Source organism: Spinacia oleracea, chromosome 5 (assembly GCF_020520425.1).
Source record: "Spinacia oleracea cultivar Varoflay chromosome 5, BTI_SOV_V1, whole genome shotgun sequence".
Lineage (NCBI taxonomy): Eukaryota > Viridiplantae > Streptophyta > Magnoliopsida > Caryophyllales > Amaranthaceae > Spinacia > Spinacia oleracea.
Genome location: NC_079491.1, coordinates 12,669,412 through 12,690,058, shown reverse-complemented (window position 1 = coordinate 12,690,058; position 20,647 = coordinate 12,669,412). Strand labels below are relative to the sequence as shown.

The window sequence follows — 20,647 nt, the reverse complement described above, 5'->3', positions numbered from 1 at the left end:
TTCAGAGGTTTCACAGTATCCTGCATTTATGTCATCTGACATGTAAGAGAAGAGGCAACAGCAAACATGTCAAATATTTACAACTACCAATTCAAACATGTCTTAATCTTGTATGCTTGAGTACCTGATGATGAAATTCACAATATCCTGCATTTCATCTTTAATCCCTCGTCTGAATAAGAAATATGCAGAAATGTGGGTCCATCATCACAAAGAACTTATAGCAGAGTCTAGTATGCATCACAACAACAAGCCTACAGGCTACATTATAGAATGTTTCACTTGGCAGTGCACATCATATTTACAGATTCTACTATGTTAGCAATTAAGCACACTGAATCACTGAATCACTGATTACCCAAAATAATAATCTTTACAAAATAATTAAGAATATTCCGGCCTACAAAATAATTATGAATATTTCCTCCTAGAATCAGAGTGATGTAGCAGCAGCTTTATCTATGTAGGCCAACACTTCTTCTTCAGAAAGCTGTCCTCCTTCGGATAGTCCCCTGATTAAGGTATTGACATATGCATTGCTAGGAGCACATTGTGGTACTTCTAAAGATTTGAAGGCCTGTACATCATGCAGATCACACCTGGATAACAAATTTCAAGTTGCATCATTCAATAGTATACTGGTGTAACTCAATATTGTAAACCTACAGATGATTAAGGGTGTAAAACGTACGTCATGGTCAGTATTGGAACACCCTGCTCCTCGCCCAAAAAGACTACATTATGATACCAACCTCCCTGCATTTCAAATGAACTTCTTTGGTTAGTATAACAAGATGAATATTTCCCAAATAAGACGATTTAAAAATGATATGGGTTTTGAATTGAAATATTCCTTTTTAAATATCAAAGAATAACTGACAAGCATATTGTGACACCAGAAAAAATGGACAAGTTCAGCTGGGAAGATCAAATTCCAAACTTATCTTGATTTTTGTTCCTTGCATTTACCAAAGTATACAAGTCGCCCCTTGAACCACATCATGACATCAAAAGCTAAACATAGGTCCTTAACCACATTACTGAGAGTATATACTAGCAGACTGTTAATCGCCTATTATAGAGAAGTTTTTGCATAGCTAGTATTAGATTGCATTATTGTATATCTTATTTCTAAGAACTGGATATATTCAGATGTACACACTGCAAGCCCTTAAAGGATGTACAACTCACCTTAACAATGGAGACGGATCCCCTATTTTTAATAGCATTTAGAGCTTCCGAACTAAACCAAGGAGCATCAGCATCACAACTTGAACAATTTTCTTGAAACAAAATATCATTGAACTGCTCTAGCCTGTAAACGAATTAGAGGTTGCAGTTTAGTTAGTAAATGATGACCAAGTTGCAAACCTAGCTGAGAGGGAAGGGGCAAAACATGTAAAGCATGAATTACCAAATTGTACGGCAGAGATAACAGGAGAAAAGAAAGAGGGGAAATAATCACTTACGTAAGTTTATACATGCAGATATAAGCTTTTTCCACTGGACTACTTTCAGGGTGAATGAAAGCAACTCCACCAGGACCCCATGTATTTGTGTAATCACGGCCAAAGAACAATCTATGAGGAACAGTCTTCCACATGACATCTTTTGGAGGGCTTCTGTCCATGGAACCAGAACATGGCTTTTGCATACCTTCCACCTGATATCATCAGCGAAATCAAAATCCAATGAGGGGACCAACATAAACTCTAATATCCTCGGTCCTCCAGAAACATATCACAGAACCTTCAGAGTACAAATGTAAGACAGCTTTGTCCAAAACCTACTCAAGGACAACTTAAAACACAACTTTCCAGACTCTGAAACTTGACTTTAACATGAAACTCCATGGCTCTATGCAGTAGGCTATGTATCTGTTCTTTTTTCTATGGAACAGCTAGACATTTATACTAGAGTGTCTAGTTACATTGACATGCAGAAAAAACAGATCAATTATTTCAAAACAGAAAATGACCAAGTAGGGTTTGAGAGTGCAAGGTCAGCAAAAGCTACTAAAACAGTCCTTCAAACCTGAAAAACATTTTGAGCGGTTACTGCATATGGTTGACATAGTTTACCTGTCCACCTTGGATATAGCAGAGAAGCCTCGGTTTCCACATATTTGACCCAAAGGATGCGTACCAAATATCAGTTAGCTTGTGCTCCGTTCGCCAGGAAGCTGAATCATCCTTCTGATCTGCACTTCAGTTGACAATTGTTAAAGTAGCCTGGAGAGGGGAGGGGTGGTGGCTGGAGAATTCTAATACACGCTTTGGAGTTATAAACTTCACTACCCTGACCTTCATCAAATTTCAGTTCTGAAAGGGGTTGTATAATACTCTTGATAGCTTCCTCAATATCTTCGCTTTCAGACTCAGAGCTCACATCAGTTAGTGGCTGTTTGCAGAAGATTTCAGTGACGTAATAACAGGAAAAATTATCATGTGTAGCACAACATCAAAATTTAGAAACAGAGGTAAAAGCATGTATCAGCAACACAAAACGAGAGATTCGTTCTCAACTATGAATCTTTGAAAAAAAAAGGGCAGATGAAAACTCATGTTTACCTCCAAATGGGGCAATGCAACGCAAGAATAATAGAAGAAAAATAAAAACAATGGAGGTAAGATGGGATAAGATAGGGGGAATGCGGGAACTATTACCCTCCTTTTGAGGATAATAATTCCCCTTCCATCTTCCCTCCTCGCATTATCACTACATCATCTTTTCTATTATCAATCAATTCATCTCTCTTCATGCATTACCCCGTCCAAGCATTCAAGAATGAAGAACGCATTCATGCTCTTAAAATTACAGATTTACAGGTCCCATATTATCCTAAAATGTGCTACTACACATCTTCACTCAATTTGTATTCCTACTTCCAATTCTGCACGCGTTCTAGTTCAGTTTTTCAATATTGTCAATGAATTTGAACCCACGTCATGTCTGTTTCTTATGATATTACAATGCTCAAGTGATCAACCGTTCATGACAAATTTAGAGAAGATTAAGGGCACGTGACAGGTCATTTTATTTGACTTCATCAAAAATTCATACAGGCTGCACATAAAAGTATTGGAGATTTGATGTTCTTCTGCAAGGGATGGAAGCCTGGAAATGACAGTTCACCACCATTAAGAAACGCTAATGACTGGAAATAATTTTGAGATTTAAATGTACACTGTACTTATATTAAAACATTTTTAACTCCTAAGAGGAGGGATCCCATTACAAATGAATAGGTAGAGAAATCCTAACCAACACAAGCCCCTCTTTCCCCAACCCTAACAAAGACAGAAAGAGAAAATGAAAGGTATATGTCGATGTTGCAATTTATACATCAATAAGTATTCTGGACATCTATTGTCTCTGTATCCTCAACTTCATGCAAAAATTTACTGCTTCTGTTTGAGGCTATGTTAAATGAATTTGATGGGATAATCAACTTGATCATCAGCAAGAGAGATCGCGAGCCCCTAGCAAGTGGCAACAAAATGGGAAATACCGAATAGACAAAAGTGAAGCAACGCAATAATCATTCAATAGTGATCAAAGATGTGCAGTTTTTGCTTGTTTTTCTGTATGAATGAATAAAGAAAATTTGATCGACTGGGTACAAGAAAATTACAAAGAGGGTGGACAAGAAATTTTGATACTGTGTGGATATGGAAACAGTGCTCATAACTGTATAGTTTCTGGAAAAAAGGATACATGCATACAGCACCCCGAGCATGTTTCCTGAGACAGACGCTAAAATTCCACTCTGCCATGTTACTAGACATTTGATAGTAGAAATAAGTTTGTCTTAAGTTGAAACCGGTTATCAGAAGAACTGCAACCTATAAACCTAGAAAAGGAGGCAACTAATCCACAATTTGCAAAGTTTATCAGAGTATTTCTAGGTCTTGATTTAATTGTCCTCCAGACTACCCCCTTTGAGGGGGGGGGGGGGATAATGCTCCTCACTGTTGGATCTGTTTACATGAGGAACTACTTCTTCGAAAGATGAAATGTATACATAAGAGATATCTGGGTAACTAAGTGTCCAAACTCCAAACCCATATGCCAAGTCCTCTTCATAATCTCTCGAGTACGAGTCAAGCTTCCGTAGGCTTTGGTCACTGTCACTGATCAATGGAAAATGACAAGTAATGTCCAAGATTCAAGAAGTTAGAAGTATTACCTGAGGCGTAGACGCTTTCTGGCTTGTTAACTTCTTTGGTAATTCATCGGAGAGGCTTGGCCAAAACACACTTAACTTTTGCCGAACCTATGATTTATAACAATGCACTTTTTATAACAATGCAGGCTCAAGAAATATGCCATCAAAGTCAAGGTGCTAAAACTTACATTTTCTATGACGCGCCATGTTGATTCAAATGGATATGCCTCAGAAGATCCGATGATTGGCTTTTCATCTAACAATACTTGCACACATGCATGAGCGGAATCCGCCAAAGATTGAAGATTGTACCCGCCTTCCAGAGAAAGTAAAATTTTACCTTGAGCAAAATCCATTAACTACAAAAAAAGTACAAGGAAAAGTAGGTTGTGAGAAGAAACAGGAGTAACATTAAGAAAATAAAAGCATCTTGGGGTTTTCATTGAAGGAAAAATCTTTTACTGAGATTAAAAAACAAGATTCATCTAAAAATCTTAAGAAATACCAAACTGGAAACATAAAAGTATATAACAAAGCTTAGTAGCAAAAAGCCACAAAGGACACTGACTTGTACCGTAATGTAGCACATATTGACAAACAGACACACCCAAAAACATTTATGTAAGTACCTTTCTCAACATAACAGAGTAGCCATATGGAGAAATACAACAACCGCCAAGAGGATCACGGACAGCTGTTGCAAAAAAAAAATATATTAACACCATGACAACATTACATCATGCAAATCTAGAAATAACTAACAATTATATATAGTGCAGTGTTTTAAGAATAGAATAACAGATTGAACAGTACCAATTTTGTTACAAGTACTTGGGAATTGGGATTTCATTCAAAAACAAAAATAGAAGGTAGCTTATTGGTATTCCATAATCCATACATTGATAATCTTAATGACATGCAACAAATGTCTTTCATACCAAGACAAACCTGTACTTGTCATTACAACAAAAGGTACAAGTTCTCCAGGGAAAATAATTGATAGATCTCCCCACTAGGCATTAAAAGTACATTTGGAAAATTTGTCAAAGTTTCTGCGGAGTAAGTTAGCATGACGCCAAAGCAGCTAAATAGCTTGACTGCCCGGCATTGGTCTTATAACTAGGGACTGTGTTGATACTTCTTCACAAGTCAACAGTTCACACAAGAATTAATGAAAGTCATCTTCTATTTTAACTTAATCACCTGCATCAAACCCGGCAGAAACTATAATCATATCCGGGTTGAATTCTTTAACAACTGGGATCAATACATGATCCCAAGCAGCAAAATAGTCTGCATCACCACAGCGACCATGTTCCCAGGGAACATTAATGTTGTATCCCTCCCCTGGTCCTTCTCCAATCATAGTATGAGAGCCATCATCAGTTCCAGGATAGAAACATCCAAAGTCATGCCTAGCATTTTGAAAATAAGACGAGTTAATAACAAAAAAGGAACAAGGTTATGTATGTGCTAATCGTTCGGACTCATGCAATAGATAAAGAAGTGAAGATATTTCATCTAGAGACCGGAGTGCCAAATGACCATTAAATGAACGGATAAAGTCCACCTTTCTAATATTTACCTATGTACCGAGAAGAAAAGAACACGAGAATCCTTCCAAAACATTTTCTGAGTGGCGTTGCCATGATGAACATCCCAATCAACAATCAAAATTCTGTGAATGCCTAATTCTGGCTGGAAATAATATATTCGAAAAATGAGCGTTGTCAAACAATAGTCAACTCAAACTTTTGCTTGTACTTCAGGTACTTTGATACTGAAGGGGGGGGGGGGTGTTGAGCAGAGAAGTCTCACTCTTTCATTCAGCAGATAACTAGCTGCAACAGCCACATTATTGAACAGGCAAAAACCCATGGGCTCGTTTTCCTCAGCGTGATGGCCAGGAGGCCTCACAATTGCAAAAGCAGAATTGAGCTCCCCTTTGGCTACTTTATCTGCCGCCTATATGGAATAACATCAAATACTTAGATCACAAAAACATGGAATCAAACGAGCAAGACACCCAGAAAAAATATTTTCTATTGTGATAGAAACCATGATCTAGCAATTATGTCTGTCAGAAAAATATTTCCAAAACCTGTAGTTTCTCTCAAAATATTCATGGACAATGGAAACATATAGGCTAATAAGGATGAGGACCCTTAGAGTTGTAACTCTAATAACGGAAAGGCATTCAACAAAACACAAAACTACAAACAGACTAACTCTAAATTTTTCTTTGTTATTTTGTAATGGAGTTAAATAGGCAAGGACTTTCCACGGTTGCAATATAGCAGCTTCTATGAATGTATGAGAAAGGATGCATGCAGTCTAACCTCTCCCCCTTAAAACAAGCATGCCATAGGTCTTATGAGTCATGACCAAGTCTATCCTCATGTTTAGTTGCCAATTAATGAATACGAAGTATATCATTCACATGATAGTCACATTTTGCCACACTGAAATAGTGAAATGTACACTCTCATAGAATCTTGAAACAACTTGAAGGTGATACTCTAGTCACTTTGACTATTTCTATAACAGTAATTCTGGAATTGCAACAGTTAAAGGGCATAAAAGAAGAAAGATTGTGGAAAAAGCTATCATCAACGAAGGGAAGACGTAAAAATCAACAATGACATCAAACTAATGTTGCTAAGTGCAACCTAACTTATCGGTTTTCTTTTCGTTGTAGGATGGTGTGGAATACCAGAACGAAAAAACTTTTGCAGGATAATTATTGTCAGACAAATAGAAAGGAAACCAGCTCTTCTCTAAATTCTCTTAACTGCAGAATGTATACATTTTCTCTTCCTTTCAATATAAGTTGCAAGAATTATTCTTTTCACTTTTTATATAATAAAGCAGGACAGACTACCAATTTGGCATAATAAATAAGTGGGTTTGCCACATAGGTATACAAAAAGAAATTCTGGCAACATTTGTGTTTTTAGAAAAAGCATGATGATCAAACGGCCTTAATATTTTCTCTTTCATCAGAATTCAAAATTTTGAACCCGTATTACACACCCCTTTATCAAAAAATAATACTATTTTTCATTATTAATTCTATTCACTCTTTCAAAGGTTTGTTAATACCCATGCGACATTTTTCTCAAGTCAATTTGGTACATCAATTCTATTTTAGGGATGGGTCCTTAGGCTAAGGCTCTGTTCTATTGGACTTATTTTGACTGAACTTATATTATCTGAACTTAACTGAACTTAATTGAACTTATCTGAACTTAACTTAACTTATCTGAACTTATTTTATCTGAAAAAAACTTATTTTGTCTGAAATAAACTTATTTGTGTGTGAAAATGTCTGAAAGAAACTTATTTTTGCTGAACTTATATTATAAGAACTTATATGAACTTAACTGGACTAATTTGAACTTAATTTGTCTGAAATAAGTCAAAAGAATCAGCCTAAGTGGTTAATTAGCAAACATCTAACAGTGGTTTGTGGGTCATAAAAGAGACAACAAATAATTGTAGCTGCTCAGCATTGTGCTGAAACTTTACCTCTATAACAGAGCCTGCAGCTAAATAAGCTGCTTCTGATGAACCTTTGTTAAAATAAATGGAATTGTATTTTGAAGCGGTTCTATCCCTGCGAGAATCAAACCGCTTGGAGCTTATATTACGAATCAGATCAACATGCCTTTTGGAATGAACAGATTGTACGTATTTATCTTCTGCTTCCTTGGCATTCAGAACAACACACCTAGAAATAGAGAAAGTAAACTAGTAAAGAATAGGACTTTAGAGTATACATTCAATCAAGTAGAGATGATTTCCAGTAGTAGCCAAAACTATAAAAGGTCTTCATGAAACAATACCCCTAAATTTATGCATTATTTGACTAGATTGCCATTTTCATTCTTTGAGTAACCAACACAGGATCACAAAGTGGCTGCTGATTTGCACTCAACTAAATCAGCATGCCACTTTTTTAAAAACTTATGCCTTACAAATTGCTCCTTCTGTGTCTAAATAATAGGCCATGTTCAAAAGTTTAGTAAGTTGACATTTGAACTTTCCTATATTACCCTTGATGCTATCCTTAACTAAAATTTCAAAGAAAACTACACTGTTATGGAGCAGAAGTAAAAATGAAAGTAGCTGTGGTACTTTAACTCAACTCAAAATGATCTCTTATCTAAATTGGCCTGTTATTAAGGGAAGGGGAGAATACAATACACCACTTACCCTCTTTTTTTGCTTGCCATACCGACTTGTGGCTTTTATCATTCACTAATTCCATGTTCCAACACAATAGTTGTTTACAGTAGTTAAATGGAAGAGGTGCACGATATCAAGAGGTCATCTTGACTTTTTAAGGAAAATGAGGATTAAACGTACACACATCGAAATTTGCAGAGTTCTCAACTCTAGAGACAGATTGAATGGCAATCATTTCCAACTTTAGAAGCAGGAATACAAAAAGACAACTGAGGCAACAAGAACGAAAAATTGCCCAGCTTTTGAGACAAGATAGCTCATCAATACCAGTTACCACTGTTTTTCATCCTTAAATTTTTCCATATAGTATTTTAGCTATCCTAGGAATCCTCACAGTCTAGACCAGTTCGGTAAAACATTAACTTATTACCTTAAATATTTAATTTACTCGATTTCACCGTCCACTTCAATTTTCTCCCCTAATCAAATTCCCTATTCTAGTTCTGGCATCTAATCAAGATCTGTTAATTTCTTATATACTTATATGCATTGTTGTGAACAATCACCACTAACCAGCAAGGTATAACCCCATTGCTCTAAATGTCTATTTAACATCAATCCAAAATCCCTTAAAATATGATAATCTACTCTCTCCACGTTGGCGAGAATTATAGTTAAATCTCATTTTCCATTTTAGATCATCCAAAGATGCTCACTAGTTATTCACCATAAGTCCGTGCAATTCAAACACAATTCTAATAATACCTATAAATATTGGTTATATATTTAACTCTTCAATCCGTCATAAACGGAAGGAGTACCATTGTTCCTTAATTCACCCTGTTTTGAAGTGAAGAATTTACACTATAACGGCTCTAGCGCATTGGTAAAGCATTCTTCTATTTATCTTCATAGTATTGTTAAAACTTAAAGCACCCTGATTAAGCTACTGATTTAACTCCATTCTCCTTCTCTCCAGAAAACTCCTAGGAAAGGAAAAAAATACAACACCAATCCAATAATATCACGGAACAACAAAGTCAAAAGAGACAGTAATGATCACAATCTAAACAGACCGCGCCCCATAATACATAAGCAAGGCCAATTTGTGGGGTTTGTGTCACTAATTTGAACCAAATGCTTCCATATAAAGAACACATTTTTAATGGCCTAATCATGATACACCCTCACAAAATATTATACACTTGTGAATAATTACTCTAGTCCCTACACCAGCCGCGCCAAATTCGAATTCTACAACTAAACCATAATCACTAACAATAGACAAATTAACAAAATCATCCTAAAACCCCAGTAATTATAGCCAAAAAAATCCCAAATTTCAACAGAAGTAAATTACACCATAAAAGCAACATAAATCAGCAAAACAATTCAAACAAAAGTCAACCCAAAAAAAAGAATTGGAAAAATGAGAAGAGATAAACCTATCAATGAGACCGGAATTGCGAAGTTTGTTCCAAATAACCCTAATTCGATCAGGACATTCAGGGTGATCTTCACCATCAGGAGTGTTATGGTTGCACATTTTTTCATCATAAACTAACCCTACACGTTGCCGCACCCTATCATTTCGCTCGGAACTTCCTCCTTCCTCCATTTTTCTCTTTCCTATTTCACTTTGCAAGACCAGTCTACTCCCAACTTAACTAAAGGGACAGAGATTCTTATTTTCAAAAAAAAACATTTTTTCTATATAAAAAAAATGTTTTTAATTATTAACCCCGTGTTCTTTCTTTGGAGGGAAATTTTTCTAATTTTTTGTGTACATCTTTTTTGAAGAGAGCTCATCATTATTTAACCTTTCCAACTTTTTCCCTCTTTCAAATGTAAAGTTGGGATGTTAAAAAAGGTAAATTTGTCAAAAATGATCTTTTATAACAGAAATTTTGCGAGAAAGGATCTTATATAATTTTTTTTGTGAAATCACACCTTAATGTAATTTTTTTTGCGAGAAAGGACCTAAGGGAAGTTTCCGGCATTGACTAAGCTTTCCAGCCATTGACTTGCACGTAAACAGCATGTGTGGCTTAAGTTGACTAAAGACACTGATTTTGCCGAATCTAGAATTTTCAAACTTGATTTTATTTCGATTTTTTTTCAACTTTAGGTTTTAAAGCTTAGAATTTTGGAGGAAAATTGGGTGTGGTTAGCAAAATAAAGCCACACGTGCTTCTCATGTGCAAGTCAATGGCCGGAAAAGCTCAGTCAATGCCGGAAACTTACTTTTGGTTGTCTTTCGCAAAAACAATTACAATAAGGTGTGATTTTACAAAAAAAAAATTATATAAGGTCCTTTCTCGCAACATTTTTTTACATTAAGGTGTGATTTCACAAAAAAAATTATATAAGGTCCTTTCTCGCAAAATTTGGGTTATAAAAAGCCTTTTTTGGCAAATTTGCCTTAAAAAAATGAAGCTTATTTGATTAAGTAGTAAATTTACTACTATAGGTTGCCCCTTTTCACCTTAAGAAAAAATATATTTCATGTACAATAAATTAAGATAATTTGCAATCATGTATATCATCAATAAGACAAGATAAGTTGTAATCATGTATTTGTGTTATATCAAATTAAGATAAGTTGTAATCATGTATCAAATCAGTAAGTTCTAACCATATCTTGTAAGTTTGTTCTCTCCATTTTACTTTTTAGAAATCGGGTTTTTTCAGGTCCAAGTTGTAATGAGTTCCAATTAATTCAAATAAAAGTTAGTCTTATTGTCGATAAAAGTTATCCTAAAAATTATAAAAGATACCCTACTGAAATTGTAAAATTACTATCTTTTTATGTGAAAACTCCGACAAAGTTTGACCTTGATTTTCCACACTCCACTAACGTTGCAAAAGTTCAAATCTCTCTTTATAGGTGCGAATGGAGGAGGTGAGAGCTAAACTAAATCAGTAGAAGACGTAAAGAGAATCGCCTTTCAATATTATATTGAACACCCGTTTATTTTGAAACTAGATTATATCCCGTGCATGCACGGATATTCATAAAAAATTATTTTACCATTTTTTATGTAAATATTTGAGTACCAAAGGAATAGTTCAAAAATAAAGTAGTACAACGTACAAAAGATCTTGCAGATTTTCAAAAGATTAATAAAGTTATGATATATTTTATGATTTACGAATATTACTCTTGAGAAATAAAATTAATTACGCTTGAAAAATTATATTGAAGATCAAAAAATATGGGAAATGGCAAAATTTTAGTCAAAATACTGAATATTTTCCATAAAAGTTAACTAAAATAAATAAATCAATTAAAAAACTTTTGGCGGGAAAAATTTAACCAGGAGGTGATACGTGCCACTCCTAATATCTGTTTTAGTATAATGTAATAGATGTTTATTTTCTTCTATCTTTATATGGGTAAATTTTGCAGTATTTAAACCATAAAATCATTTATATTTCCAAAATTTGTTTCAGACATAAGTTATAAAAAGTGAATTGGAACGTTTCTCTAAATTTGCTAACAAGAATGTTCCGGAAGTTGATGCATACTGTATAATAATAGAAAGATTAAGATTTTAGCCAAAGACATATTGTGATATTGCCAAAGCCAATACAAAGGAGCAAGTGAGCAAATATTTTCATCATATTTTTTAGAAAATTTTCAAAATTACCAACTTATAAAATTTACTTTTTCAAACTTATCACCTTATAAAATTTTACAGTAATTTAAAATTACCACCTTATAAAATCACAAACTTTTAAGTTACCACTTGTTTATGAATTTTAACAATTGTTCTGTTGACAGATGGTAACTTTAAATGTTTGTAATTTTGGTTGTTTTCCTTATATTCCGTATTTTGGTAGTTTGCATGGAGTTAGATGTTGGTTGTATATTTGGATAGCAAGTTTTGGTATATGCCCCTTGTATATCAAACTCGTTTTAAGACATAAGTCGCAAGTAATACGGAATAGAGTTTTTTCGTTCGTATATAAAAAATAGAACTTTTTTCAACATTACCCCCTTATAAAATTCACTTTTTCGCCTTTCCTATCCCTGCCTTTCTGCATTTTCCCCTTCATCCAAGCTAGAGAGACTGACTTGCAAATTGAAACTATCCACAACACCACCTCTATCATCCTATATTAACCACCCCCAAACCCTCTTTTGACCACACCTAAATATCTGCACTCGATAATTTTAATGGAAATATTTATTCTGTAATTGGCCTTCTTGGCATAAACCGAAAACCCAAGGTTTATTCAGAATCTGGACAATCATGAATAAAATAAAAAACAATTTGGGTGCTTTAGTCCCCCAGCAATTTCAGATTTGCAAGAATTTGTCAATAGTCCAGTACGAAAACTAGATTCCACATTGCCATCACCTTTAATCAGGAATATCCCAGAACACAGATACATGAGAGGGGTATTAGCCTAACCTTCCTCCAAACATGCAAGTTCAAAAAAGGCTCATCTATTCTAGTCCCTTCTTCAATAAGTAATTTAACATTCCGACACATCGACAAAGATAAGAGATTTGCATGCACATTATCAAATGGAAAAATTAACCAAATAACTCTCATAGTGATAGTATACAGAAAACCATCTATATTAAAGACATTCCTAGAACAACAGAAGACAGTGTATCCCTTTTCAAGAACAAGAACATTCAGTCTCCATTAGAGGGTCTTTCATTTAAACTAGGCAAAATTGAATCAAACGCCAACACCTTCCACCTAAGACCTAGGCTTTTCCTTCTTTTCCTTAAAGAGAGCTAGAAGAGAAACACCGGCAACCTTAACGACCTTAAATCGAACTCCGGGAATATCTCCAACAGCATGTCCTTTACGACCAAACCCAGCAATCAAAACCTCGTCCTGCACAAACCAAATTTCAACATTTCCGTAAAAAAGTATACTAAAGAGACAATGTAAAATTTCTTTAGTAAAAGGATAAGCAAACAAGTGACATTAGCTCACTATTCAATCAGGATAAATGTTAAGTAACACAATCTTACAGACAATTTTTGCAGATCATTAGCTCAGGAAAAGGATCAAACATAATGTATGACTAATCTTACAGCTCTAGGTTCACATGTACCAGCACACTGAGTTGGCGCCACATTAACTCACATTTTTACAAGTCCCTCTTGAGGATTCAAAAAAGAGAGTTGCATTCTTACTAATTATAAACCTTCGGTAAATCAATGTCATCATTTCTACAAATAATGTAATAGACATGTTTTCTACAGATAATGATCTTGTTAATAATGGCTGAAGATGTTCTGGTATTCTGTTGCTTAATGGCCCACTATTCAACTTATTTCTCCCAATAATAAGAATTTAAGGATTCTAAATCACCTTTTAGTCACCTCCTAGCCCGCCATAAATCTAATTATTAAATTTCTATTTCTTTGTTGTTTTCAGCAAACATCGCAGCCACACAACCAAGGCAGTTGCAGAATGGAGAGAAGAGACAGAGAGGAAAGACTAAAGAGAAAATTTTCTGTCAAGCATCGTAGCAGAAGCTATGAGAGTTTCTGATCGAGTTGGTGTATTCACCATAACTCATCATTATAAGCTGCAGCAATATTACAAGCCAGAGATGAGTTGAAAGAGAGGCAGCAAAAGAGGTGGATGATTTGATATAGTACTATAGTACAGGGAGAGAAATACACATTTAAGAACGAGAGATAGGCATGGAATTTGAAAGGAACAGACCTTTGTTGCAAGGGAATAAAGAATCAAGAGAAATATTGGGTATAGTAGGGAAATAATTCTGACCAATGTGTGTATCCACACTTTATGTAATTCTCATATAACAGAAAGTGTATTCCCTTAGGCCACGGCAAATGCTCAGAACCTCCTAGTGCTTTTGACCAGTCCCCGAGGTAATCTTAACGAATAAGTCTTTTTTTTTAGTCAGACACATTTTTTGTTATCCTTATCATTATATATTATTAAGATATCAATTTTTCAATAACTTTTACTCATTGATAATTAAAAATCTTAATTATTGAAGTTGTGCGTTGGCAAATGTGATACATGAAACGTAAACTAAAAAAAGAACAGAGGAATGTTCCTTCTTATCAGAGAAGTTTAAGCTTTCTGATATTTCAAAACTTCAATCGATTGCATTTAACCGGCCTTGTATGTCAAAATGTGTGAACTAAAACTCAGTAAATACAAGCTTTTAAAATGGAAGGCTTGCATAATTCGTAACTTGGCTTCATACAACGGGCACTCTTCTGAACATGAAGCACCACCACGGACTTGGTAAACTATTTCTAAAGATAGGACTTCAATAATGATAAGAAATGATAATAGCAGGACATCTTCTAAATAGTCATCAATGAACTATAGCTAAATGGTTAACGTCCTACACCAATTTCAGCGAAAAATGTTTAGAATTAAAGAAATTTCATATCAACAGGTCCTCACACTATAGCTCACTATTCACCCATAATGAAAATTATTTAGTTACTACTAAGTTCGGGCCAAAGTTCACAAAATTCCAGCAAATAACACAGGTGCAAATCATGAACCATATAAGCATATAGAAACAAATTCTAAGAGAAATAATAATTACGTAGACTTACATTTTCCTCAATGAAGTTCAAACAACCATCATTGGGCACAAAAGCAGCGATCTTTTTTCCATTCTTAATCAGCTGCACACGAGCACACTTTCTGATAGCAGAGTTAGGCTGCTTAGCTTCAATACCACTACATCACAAAAACAAAAACAAGTTTAAGGCCCATTACAAAAAAAACACATACATTTAAGAGAAGTTAGCAAGGAATTGACATAACCCTACATCTTTTCCAAAACAATGCCCTTAGCGTGGGAAGATCCGGCAAAAGGTTTCTTCCACTCATTTCCAAGATGGGATTTCTTGTAGCTTTTATCTGCCCATCGCTGCCTTCTACGATGGGACTTAAGCTTGCGGGCAGCTCCCATTCCTCGAGTCTTCCTGCATCGTAACAATTTTATCCATTACCAAACATTACTTGGAGTCCAGCATAAAGAACTACTATTATCCTAATTTACACTAAACCTCACACCCAATCAAATAAAGTGAATTCTTCCAACCATAACACAACATTTTTATACATACAGCGATTTGATTCAATCCAAATTTAAAAACTTAATGCAATTTGATTTTGGTTCACTACACAGTGGTCCGTAAACTAAATGCAATCTCCAATACCCATCACCTAACAGAAACCAGGCAATTACACCCCTTTACATTCTATTTCCAATCAAATTTCCTGTCATAAAACTCAGGCAATCAAACAAAAAACCTCCAAAACGATCTCCACATACAAAAAACCTCCAAATCGATAATATCTATGAAACAAACAACCATCTAAAAATCAATTTAGAGAAATAAATCCCAAATCGACTCCCACACAACAATTGAAGCAAGAAAACAAGCTAAAGTGCTACAATCGATATCAAAAGAATTTCTGAGGATAGAAACTAACCCCATGATTGCAAGCTGTGAAGGTTAGATGAAGGTGCTGGTGAAGAGGGATGAACAAGGCGACTGAATCACGATAATAATGAGCGTAGGAAACCCTAATTTGGGGTTTTAGTTCTTTATATGAGGGCAGGGAAACCCTAGGCCTTCTTTGATTTGGGCCATAGAGTGCATAAAAGCTCAAATCTTAAATCATACGAAGTGGATACTCCTTAGCCCAAGACTTAAATCATACGAAGTGGATCGGGTGGTTTAGACATCCATCGGGTCTGGGTGATATTGCCAGCCATAAGGCTCTATTTTGTTCACCTTATTTTCACTTTTTTTAGAAAAAAATAATTTCAGATATGTTTATATAAGTTCAGATAAGATAAAATCGGAAAAAAAATAAGGGTTGGTCAAGTACAATTTATAACTAAAATAAATATTGATAAATTCTAATAAGTTCAGATAAGTTTAGTTAAGTTCATATAAATTCAGATAAGATAGGTTTAGGAAAAATAAGTAAAAATCAGGTGAATATAACGCACGCTAAGTGGAGTTCTCCTTAGCCTATTTTTTCCGCATTATTTTTCGGGAGGTTTTCATTCGATGCCCGCGTTAAAATGACCACACTTAGTACACAAAATTACGTGTTTACCCTTTAAAAAGAAACCCTCCCCCCTCCTCACCTCACCTCACCTCTGCTCTACAATTTTGGCCAAACTAAATCAACACTGACCACCACTGTAATACCTCGTATTTTTCTGAATTTATAAATATATTTTAATGTATTTATAAAGTACTTTTACGAATTTTAGAATTTAAATTGCATTTAATATGCATTTAAGTGTGGTTTTTAACTGAATAAAATATTTATTATTCTTATTTAATTCCGAAATAAAATTAAACGAAATTATTATTTTATTACTTAAGTCGGGAAATTTATTGGGTCATATTTCAAAACTATTTACCAATGATGTCTTGCCCTAGTGGTTAAGACTGGGGGTCTGTGTACAATAGGTCTCAGGTTCGAATCCCCCCGCCCCCATTTGTAATTTATATTTCCCTTGTGGCTCATTAGCACCAAAAAAAAATATTTCAAAACTATTTAAATTCACTTCCATGCCCAATCCAATTTAGTTGGTGAACCCAACAAAGCTTTTAAGTATTTAATCCTAATGTAAACCCAATTGCAAAGCCCAAGGCAAAACCCTAACCTAAGCCCACTAGGGGATTAGGAACCTATAAATAAGACCCCTCTCATTAATGATCCCCTCACAAATTTCAGAAATTTCTCTCTCCTTCTTTGCTCCCTCTCTCGTCCGGCTCTCTCTTGCCCGCAAGCACGAGCACCACTCGTGCCTTGCCTTGTTGTGTTGCTCGTGCACGCAAGCCTTCGCCCTCGTGTTGCGCTGCCTAGTGCCTTCGTGCACACAGCAGCCCCGCATCCCCTCACCTTGCCTGGCCTCTTGCTCTCTCTCGTGCCTCTCGCACACAGCCCACACTCATTCTCTTTCTCTCGCCTTCGCTCGCGCACAACACGCGAGTGTTGTTGTTGTTGTGTGTGTCGTCGCGCGCACCCACCCAATGTTCACGCTCTCGCTCGTGCACGCGAGCCTCGTGCCGCGCTGCTCGTGCTTTGTCGCCCCTGTTGCTCGTTGGCTTCACTGCTCGCATGCACACACGTCCATCGTGTGTCTCGTGTGTTGATTGTTCGTATACTCCGTATATTTTGATCTTTTTGCGCCCAATCACATCAAATTCGTGATTGTACCGTGTTATAGGCCAGTTTGGTATAATTCTCTTCTTCCTTGCCTATTCTATTTCAATTCCGTATTGTAAAATTATATTATTATTATTGACTTTGATTAATTAAATTGTTGGGAACGGTTATGAACAACGTATTGTGATTTTTTACGTGTTTGAATGCATAAGGATGATTTTCATCAAAAGAATTATTATTTTCAGATTTAATAAATTAATAAAGTGTTGATTTTTAATTTCTAAACGTGGTTTTTATGATTATTTAATACTAGGGTTTTAATCCTAATTTATTAAGTGATTGATTTACATAATTTAATGGTGATTTAAATTAGGGAAATCAAATGTAAATTTTCATATTTAATCCAAGGTTTTAAAGTGGCGATTTTAATGGTTTTAAAGGCCAAATATCAATGTTTTTATACTAGGACTTTAATCGACCAATTGAGACTATTATTTTAATTATGAACATCCTAATCCTAATCAATTCAAAGGTTTTAAGCTTTATAAAAGTTGTTGGAAATTTAGTAAGCATGGATAACAACTAAGTTTTTTAATTATAATTATAGGAGGTGATTTCTAGCCTTGATTGTGATTCGAAAAGTGGCCCCCGGACTTAGATACTCGAGGTACATACATGTCTAGGGTGACCACCAGTTACATGAGAACTATGTGATGATTATTATTTGTGAATCATGTGACTTGAAGTATTATTGAATTCATGTTTGATGTTGTGAACAAGCATGTTATGGTTTATTGTTGAATTATAAAGCCTATGTGAACAGTCATGTTGTGACCATTTATACTCGCTGAATTATGTCAAGCATGTTGTTCAAGTTTATATGCATGTATGAGTGTTTCACATGCAAGGATTATGTTTATGCTATTGTACGGGATGTCTATCATACTTTAAGCCAAGTAGTATAAATTATCCCATCAAAATCATTCGTAATGTATCAAGATAACCATGTAGCCCTTTAGGAAGTTTATCCACCAAATATTAATTTATAACTAGTTTTTAGGCCCGGGCGATGCCCCGGATTACTGCATTAGTAACATTTATATTATTCTTATTTGAAAATGTTATTAATCAATTCATTTTTATTACATTTATTAGTATTCTTTATACAATGATAGCATGTAATGTGTTATGGCTCAATGGTAAACACTTCATTGTTTAAACATGAGGTCATGGGTTCAATTCTTATACATGCGCTAAATTTCTAAATTTTTAAATATATGAGGTTTACGTGAAATGAAATACTCACAAACAGAGCGCCACATGGCACATAAACTTCTTTAGAAACGCCTTTTAATATATAGTATAGATATTAGAAGTTAATGAAAACGTGTTAAAAGTCAATAGAAATTGGGTAAAAGTTATTTTGATGTACAATAAATTTATCATACACAATGTGCGTGCAAGACCTTTTGAGGATATTAATTATACTACGTATTAGACTTCTACTCACATTATGTTTTCTAATATAGTTATGACTAATGTTGTAATCCACCTATAAATATGATCCAATTAGGGAGTTTCACAAAGCTAATATGGGAAATTTAACTTTCCATGAAACGTTTCATGCATGGAAAGTTCATATCCGAGTGAACCAACAAGTACTTTATGTGTATCCATTTAATAATGAGATCTTGATTGGCCTATTAATCTAAACATTATATCAAAACAGACAGCGGAAGTAAACATGCCACTTCCTGGTTTGGGAGCTGAGGATTTTCCCACCTCCCAAAATTTGTATCATCTTCCTCCCAATTCTCTTAATTGTTCCAATTTGTTATTCCCTAATTACTCCTATAATCACCAATATATTGCTCTAAAACATCAATAATTGGGAGGGTACGTGGTTGGATATGGATTTAGGGCTCGCGTCAAACTAGAAGTAGCGGAGTACTAGTTGTGCTTTACTACTTATGATGCAAAATAATAACAATTGTTTTTATTGTAAAAGTTAAGTGTTTGTTAATTTTTTTCTAAATTTGTGTTTTTCAGATCTATTTTGGCATTATAAATGTGGTATAACTGATTATTAATGATAATTGTCTTAATGGTAAACAAAGGAATCATGATAAGTCACTCAACTTGGATCACAACATAGACAACGAGATGAAGTATATGACAACACTCATACAAACAAACAACAGTATTGTGCGCAATACACATATACATACACATACACTACACGAGTAGCAGGACTAGGGAGTAGTAGACTAGCAAGTAGTCATCCTCCGTAAAGGACGACGACGTACCCCGTCGAGTACGTCGAGCCGGTCTTACTTAATTTCTACACGCACACTTAATTAGATAAGATCTCCGTTTAGTGGTGATTGAGGCTGAACTTGGTAGGGAGAACTCGTGTTCGATCCCCCGCAACAATAATTGAGAGGGGACTGGAACCTATCCACCCAGAACACGCCCCGAATCCGGATTAGCTCTAAGGGTGAACCGGGTGTTAACACCAAAAAAAATTAGACAAGATCTCCGAATCCAGTACAGCTAAGTGCTAACGCGTTACTGATCGGAGTATGCCATTTTATTCAAGTACATTCTTAAATCTTAATTAATTAAGCGTATGCATGGCGTAACGTAGAAGCTGGTAGTACTAACTACCATATTGATAAATAAATTATCAATTCTTATACTCCCTCCGTCCCGGAATACTTGACCTGTTTTCCTTATCGGGCCGTCCCTTAATACGTGACCTGTTTCTAAAAATGGAAATATTCTAACAATATTATATTATTTCTCACTCCACCCCTATTAACCCACCTACCCCCTACTCCATACAAAAAATAATTAAAAATTCAACCCCTACTCTCCCCCAACCCCACCCCTTCACACATTTCCCACTAACTACATTAAAATAATACCCCACTATCAATTACTACCTATTAAATTAAATAAGTCAATTCAAGTCCCTTAAATTCCGTGCCGGTCAAACCGGGTCGAGTATTCCGGGACGGAGGGAGTAGCATTTACCCACAGTTGAGTACACATGCGGGCGGTAACAGTGAAAGCCATTGCAACATTCACGGGCTAAATAACAATCTTCTGTAGCTATGCCACA

General features: G+C 35.2%; 2 protein-coding genes across 2 annotated transcripts; both read right to left on the bottom strand.

The window, feature by feature from the left end:
- Positions 1-240: 240 nt before the first annotated feature.
- LOC110795645 (histone deacetylase 5) lies at positions 241-10,090 on the bottom strand. Its single transcript, XM_022000671.2, has 14 exons — positions 9,802-10,090; positions 7,697-7,898; positions 5,987-6,133; positions 5,754-5,866; positions 5,372-5,583; positions 4,798-4,862; positions 4,357-4,527; positions 4,190-4,276; positions 2,304-2,400; positions 2,082-2,200; positions 1,470-1,663; positions 1,192-1,315; positions 692-756; positions 241-599 (listed from the first exon to the last, which is right to left on the bottom strand). Exons 1-14 carry the CDS (start codon positions 9,972-9,974, stop codon positions 434-436), a joined length of 1,935 nt encoding a protein of 644 aa, XP_021856363.1. The 5' UTR covers positions 9,975-10,090; the 3' UTR covers positions 241-433.
- A 2,770-nt stretch (positions 10,091-12,860) lies between these two features.
- On the bottom strand, positions 12,861-15,980 carry LOC110795648 (40S ribosomal protein S23). Its single transcript, XM_022000673.2, has 4 exons — positions 15,823-15,980; positions 15,153-15,308; positions 14,934-15,060; positions 12,861-13,212 (listed from the first exon to the last, which is right to left on the bottom strand). Exons 1-4 carry the CDS (start codon positions 15,825-15,827, stop codon positions 13,072-13,074), a joined length of 429 nt encoding a protein of 142 aa, XP_021856365.1. The 5' UTR covers positions 15,828-15,980; the 3' UTR covers positions 12,861-13,071.
- Positions 15,981-20,647: the final 4,667 nt, after the last annotated feature.